This window comes from Nicotiana tabacum, chromosome 22 (genome assembly GCF_000715075.1).
Source record: "Nicotiana tabacum cultivar K326 chromosome 22, ASM71507v2, whole genome shotgun sequence".
In the NCBI taxonomy this organism is placed as follows: Eukaryota; Viridiplantae; Streptophyta; class Magnoliopsida; order Solanales; family Solanaceae; genus Nicotiana; species Nicotiana tabacum.
In genome coordinates this window covers 141,703,521-141,710,019 of record NC_134101.1, presented here as the reverse complement: position 1 = coordinate 141,710,019, position 6,499 = coordinate 141,703,521, and the positions used below count along the sequence as shown (strand labels likewise).

The window sequence follows — 6,499 nt, the reverse complement described above, 5'->3', positions numbered from 1 at the left end:
AATTCTTCGGTGTTTCACTTTTCATAGCAAGATTCCGCCTTGAAGTAATTTCGAATTTTGACTAATTCTGGTCACATAAGGTATTATTTAACTTCCTCTTTGATCTTTGTAAACTTCTACCATAAGAATTCTTAAGAAATAGTTGAAACCTCTATAGAAATATTCTTGATTTTTTTTAAGAAACCTCTCTTAATATGGCTTGATTGTTGGGGCTGTTCTATATGGTTTTATTGTGTTGTTTGGATGTGTGAAGACATTGATGGAATTCTGTTGATGAGGAGATGTAGTAAAGTAAAATTTGGTGGTGTGTTGGGGGGAAATTAATCTACAAAAGAGTCTACAAATTCATGGCCACAAGTTGTTCGCGTAAATGTCTAAATGAAGAATTATATAAGCTATGAGCTAGAATTTGATTTTGAATGGTTTGTATTATGTAGGAAATCATTCCTAAGGCTTTCGAGGTCTCGGAAACAGTATATAACTCCATCGACAAGGTATGTAGGGCTTTCGCTATACTTTTCGGCATGACTAGAATTTGAATAAATGTTTATCGAATTGTTTCGTCGGATTCGAGTTATTTCACCTTCAACTTATAAAGATGCTTAGACCTGATCCTTTCTCATAGAGTGCTTACTTCAGAGAATATCTATGAATTCTCGGTTTTCCTTGTTCCTTGTTTAAAAAGAACTAGAGCCTTTTTACTCGTTCTCATTTCGACATTCATATAAATCATGAATAAGGAACACTTACTTCAAAGGTATTCATAATACATAACTCTCGTGTTCTTAGTACTTGTTGGCTCGTAGTTGAAAATTAAATATTTTAGCAACAACGATGATAGTCGAGGAATAATGATGATAGGCCACTTCGACTCTTCTTAGAATACGTCTTTTAAGGTTGGTTTCGCATTGCACCTATATAATTCATGATTTAGTATATGTATGTATTTACTTTCATTACCGAGCCGCACTATAGACGGCCGGGTATGACACATATTGTGTAACCACTGATCAGTTGGGATTACCGAGCTTCACGTGGCCGGGTACGATTCTACCGAGCCTTTATTATGGCCGGGTATGTTATGGATATTATAGCCCCACAGAGGGATTTATTATTATATAATGTGATATATTATAAGTAGCAATAGTGAACGACGATTTCACGAGCATACATTTATATCCATGTTGAATTTTAGTTTCCTACCGAGGCTAGTTTCAGAATTCAAATTGTCTCTATATCTCTTCTCTTGTTAATTACATTTTTCATGTTACACTTGTCGCCCTACATATTCAGTACATATTTCATACTGACGCATTTTTATGCACTGTGTTCATGCCCACAGGTTCGGATAGACAGAGCGGCGTGCCTCCTCAGTAGGACCCCAGAATCAGCGTTGGGTTTCGCACTCCACTTCTTCAGAGTTGCTGACTTTGAGTCCATAGGTACTATTACAGATGTATATGTGTGGTTTTGGGCATGTCGGGGGCTTTGTCCTGCCCTGTTGAGATTGTCTTACACTCTTAGAGTCTTGCAGACTAGCGGTCATTGTATATATATATTTTTTGTATCGCCCTATCGGCCTTCTGGATAGTTGTTATACTGTTGTTGCAGCCTTGTTGGCCTAGTTTATATATATATATATATATATATATATATATATATTGTTGGCCTAGTTTATATATATATATATATATGTCGTGTTGGGCTCTTCTGCCTGCAGGTTATTATATTTCAGATCATATCTCATGGTTGGTTCGCTCGGGCCTTCGGGCATCGGGTGCCAGCCACACCTCCCAAGGTTGGGGTGTGACAAACTTGGTATCAGAGCCAGGTCAGTCCTAGGGAGTCTGCAAGCCGTGTCTAGTAGAGTCTTGTTTATGGTGTGTTGTGCACCACACTTATAAACATGAGGCTATTTGGCATTTAGGATTATTACTTTCTTCTTGATCTAGATCGTGCAAGAGAGCCTAATCATAAGTGTTCATTCCTAATTCTCTTTTTGTTTACCTTCTCAGTGATGCCTAACACTAGGAGACGACAAGTGGCTATGAAATTTATTCAGAGGTTGGATGAGGAGGCGGGAGAGGGCACAAGTCAGGTGCCACCTGCTAATGTAGATCAACATGAGCCAGAGAATGAGGCTGATTCTCAGGCTTCCGGGGTAGTACCCCCACCACCCCTGAAAGGGCGTAGAGGAGCTAACATACCTCCAGTACCTCTCCCAGTTGTTCCTGATCAGGACCTAGACATGTGGAGTGTTGTACAATTGCTGACTCGAATAGTGGCCTCCCAGGCCCAACACCAGACCCTCGGTATTGCTGATAGGTCCGTGAGTGCGAGAGTTCGGGACTTTATCAACTTGGATCCTCCAGTATTTACAGGGGTTGATCCTAATGCTGACCCATAGGATTTTCTGGATCTTATGCAACGGACCTTACAAATTATACATGCCACGGATGTTGAGTCAGTGGAGTATACTTCTTATAGACTACGTGATGTTGCTGTGACATGGTATGAGACTTGGAAGTAGACTCGGGGGCCTAATGTGCCACCAGTGACATGGAAGGAGTTCTCTGAGGCATTTTTACAGCAATATTTGCCAATCGAGCTTCGAAGAGCCCGACGAGATAGGTTCTTACACTTAGAACAGGGTAATATGAGCGTTCGGGAATATAGCATGCAGTTCAACTCTTTGGCTAGGTATGCTCCTACGATTGTTGATGATATGAGTGATCGGGTACACCAACACACTTGATAAATGAGTGCACTACAGCTTCTCTAAACCAAGGAATGGATATTGCCCGTATTCAAGCATATGCACAGGGTCTAGAGGATCACAAGAGGCAACAACGACCCAATCGAGAGCATGATAGAGGGTAGCAGAAGAGGGTGCGATTTGCAGGTAACACAGGAGAGTTTCGAGGTGGATTTAGGCCATAGTTTCCCCGGCGTTAGTCTTATCCGACAGCCAGTGCACCACCACAGTTTCAGGGACAGCGACAGGATTGGACCACTTATTCTGGTCCAGGTCAAAGTTCACGGACCCCAGGTCCATAGTTTAGAGGCGAGTTTAGTAAGATGAGGCCTCAGTTTCCTAGATGTGATCGATGTGGCCGAAATCATTTTGGACCATGTCGCCACGGTTCTGATGCATGTTATACATGTGGACAGCCAGGTCATATTAAGAGACATTGTCCGATGACAGGTGTAGAGGGTATGGCTCAGCCGACGGCATCTACAGGGGCTTCTTCTTCTTATTTGGTACGTCCTCCTAGGCAGAGTATGCAGACATCAGCTGGCAGGGGTAGGGGAAGATTTGGAGCTTCTGGTTCAGGAGGTCAGCAGAATCGCATATATGCTTTATCGAGTCGTCAGGATTTAGAGTCATCTTCGGACGTGGTTACATGTATACTATCCGTCTTTTCTATCGATATGTATGCCTTGATAGATCCTGGTTCTACATTGTTGTATATCTCCCCCTTCGTTGCTAGTAAACGGGATAGAGAGCCTGAATTGTTGCATAAGTCCTTTGAGGTATCTACGCCAATGGGTGAGTCTGTTGTAGTTAGACGGGTATATCGAAGTTGTGACATGAAGATTCATGACTGCCATACGTTAGCTAATTTGCATGAGCTAGAAATGGTTGATTTTGATATCATTATGGGTATGGATTTGTTGGCTACTTGTTATGCCAATGTAGATTGCTGGACAAAGATTGTTCGTTTTAATTTTCCAAGTGAGCGTATTATTGAATGGAAAGGTGATGCTGCAGCGCCAAAGGGAAAATTTATTTCTTACCTTAAATCTCGAAGGATGATTTTGAAAGGGTACATCTATCATTTGGTATGAGTGCATGATATGGAGGTGAAATCTCCAACTCTTCAATCGGTTCCCGTCGTGAATGAATTTCCTGATGTATTTCCTGATGAACTTCCTGGTTTCCTCCAGAAAGAGAAATCGACTTTGCTATTGATATGCTTCCAGATACTCAACCAATATCCATTCCTCCATACATAATGGCTCCTGCTGAGTTAAAAGAATTGAAAGCCCAGTTGAAGGATCTTTTGAATAAGGGCTTTATCAGGCCCAGCACATCTCCCTGGGGTGCACCAGTGTTGTTTGTTCGTAAGAAGGATGGTTCGTTAAGAATGTGTATTGACTATCGCCAGCTCAACAAAGTGACTATCAAGAACAAGTACCCTTTACCTAGAATTGATGATTTGTTTGATCAGTTGCAAGGTGCCAAATATTTCTCAAAGATTGACCTTCGATCCGGCTATCACCAATTGCGAGTTAAGGAGATAGATATTCCGAAAATGGCTTTCCGGACTAGATATGGCCATTATGAATTTCTTGTGATGTCTTTCGGTCTTACTAATGCGCCAGCAGCTTTTATGGATTTAATGAATCGGGTTTTCAAGCCATTTCTAGATATATTTGTAATTGTTTTCGTTGATGATATTCTGGTATATTCTCGATCAGAAGCAGAACATGAGGATCATTTACGTGTGGTGTTGCAGACTTTGAAAAATCAGAAATTATATGCTAAATTCTCCAAATGTGAATTTTGGTTGAATTCAGTGGCTTTCCTTGGGCATATCGTTTCCGATGAAGGTATTAAGGTAGATGGTCAGAAAATTGAAGCAGTACAAAACATGCCTAGACCCACAACTCCTACGGAAGTTCGTAGTTTCTTGGGCTTAACTGGTTATTATCGGAGATTTGTTGAGAACTTCTCTTCTATTTCTGCTCCCATGAAAAAATTGACACACAAAGCCGTTAAGTTCTAATGGTCTGATGCATGTGAAAGGAGCTTTCATGAGTTGAAGAAACGCTTAACATCAGCACCTGTTCTAGCACTTCCTGAAGGATCTGAAGGTTATGTGGTATATTGTGATGCATCCAGGGTTGGATTGGGATGTGTTCTAATATAGCATGGAAAAGTTATTGCATATGCTTCGAGGCAGTTGCGGAAGCACGAACACAATTATCCGACTCATGATATTGAGTTAGCAGCCGTTATATTTGCCTTGAAAATATGGCGTGATTATCTTTATGGTGTTCATGTGGATATCTATACAAATCACAAAAGTTTACAATATATATTTAAGCAGAAAGACTTGAACTTGAGATAAAGGAGATGGCTTGAATTGCTGAAAGACTATGATGTGGATATTTTGTACCATTCGGGCAAAGCAAATGTGCTAGCTGATGCATTGAGTCACAAATCCATGGGCAGCTTGAAGCATGTAGAAGTTGGGAAATTAGAAATGACTAAGGAGATATATCGATTGGCTAACCTGAGTGTGCGGCTACATGATACAGGTGACCAGGGTGTAGTAGTCCAAAATATTGCGGGGTCATCACTGGTAGCTGAGGTAGAAATGCGTCAATTTGAGGATCCGGAGCTAGTCAAGATTAAAGAGAGCATCCCTTTTCAGAAGAAGCAGTTGTTCGAGCAATCTGATAATAGAATTCTAAAATATAAAGGCCGATGGTGTGTACCTAATGTTGGGGAGCTTCGTAAGCAAATTATGACAGAGATGTACCAGTCTCGATACTCAGTTCATCCTGGTTCAACCAAAATGTATCATGATCTTCGCCAGCTATACTGGTGGAACGACATGAAGAAAGATATAGTCACATTTGTGGCTCAGTGTCCCAACTGCCAGCAGGTTAAAGCTGAACACTAGAAACCTGGAGGGCTACTTCAAAATATTGAGATTCCAGCTTGGAAATGGGAATCGATTAATATGGATTTCATTACAGGATTGCCCAATTCTTGCCGTAAGTTCAATTCTATTTGGGTCATTGTGGATAGGCTGGCGAAATCAGCTCACTTTCTCCCAGTTAGGACCACATATTCAGCTGAAGACAATGCGAGCCTGTATATCAAGGAAATAGTTCGGCTACATGGAGTTCCGTTTTCTATTATATCTGACAGAGGTGTCCAATTTACAGCTAATTTTTGGAGGTCTTTTCAAGAAGGTTTGGGTACCCTTGTTAACCTTAGTATAACATTTCATCCGCAGACCGACGGACAAGCCGAACGCACTATTCAGACACTCGAAGATATGTTGCAAGCTTGTGTCTTAGACTTCAAGGGAAGTTGGGAAGATCATTTACCGCTTATTGAGTTTGCCTACAATAACAGTTATCACGTCGATATTCAGATGGCACCTTATGAGGCACTATATGGGAGGAAATGCAGATCTCCTATTGGCTGGTTTGATGTTGGCGAGACAAAGTTGCTAGGACCTAAATTGGTACAACAAGCTATAGAAAAGGTAAAGTTGATCCAGGAAAGGTTGCGTACAACTCAAAGTCGATAGAAATCATATTCAGATAACCGACGTCGAGACTTGAAATTTGATGTGGGAGACTGGGTATTCTTGAAAGTGTCGCCTATGAAGGGTGTAATGAGATTTGGTAAGAAAGGAAAACTTAGCCCTAGATATGTTGGGCCATATCAGATTGTTCAGAGAATTGGGCGAGTAGC

The 6,499-nt window shown here is 41.2% G+C and overlaps 1 protein-coding gene across 1 annotated transcript; it reads left to right on the top strand.

Moving 5' to 3' along the window:
* Positions 1-5,231: 5,231 nt before the first annotated feature.
* On the top strand, positions 5,232-5,693 carry LOC142176085 (uncharacterized). The gene has a single exon (XM_075243151.1). It carries the CDS (start codon positions 5,232-5,234, stop codon positions 5,691-5,693), a length of 462 nt encoding a protein of 153 aa, XP_075099252.1.
* Positions 5,694-6,499: the final 806 nt, after the last annotated feature.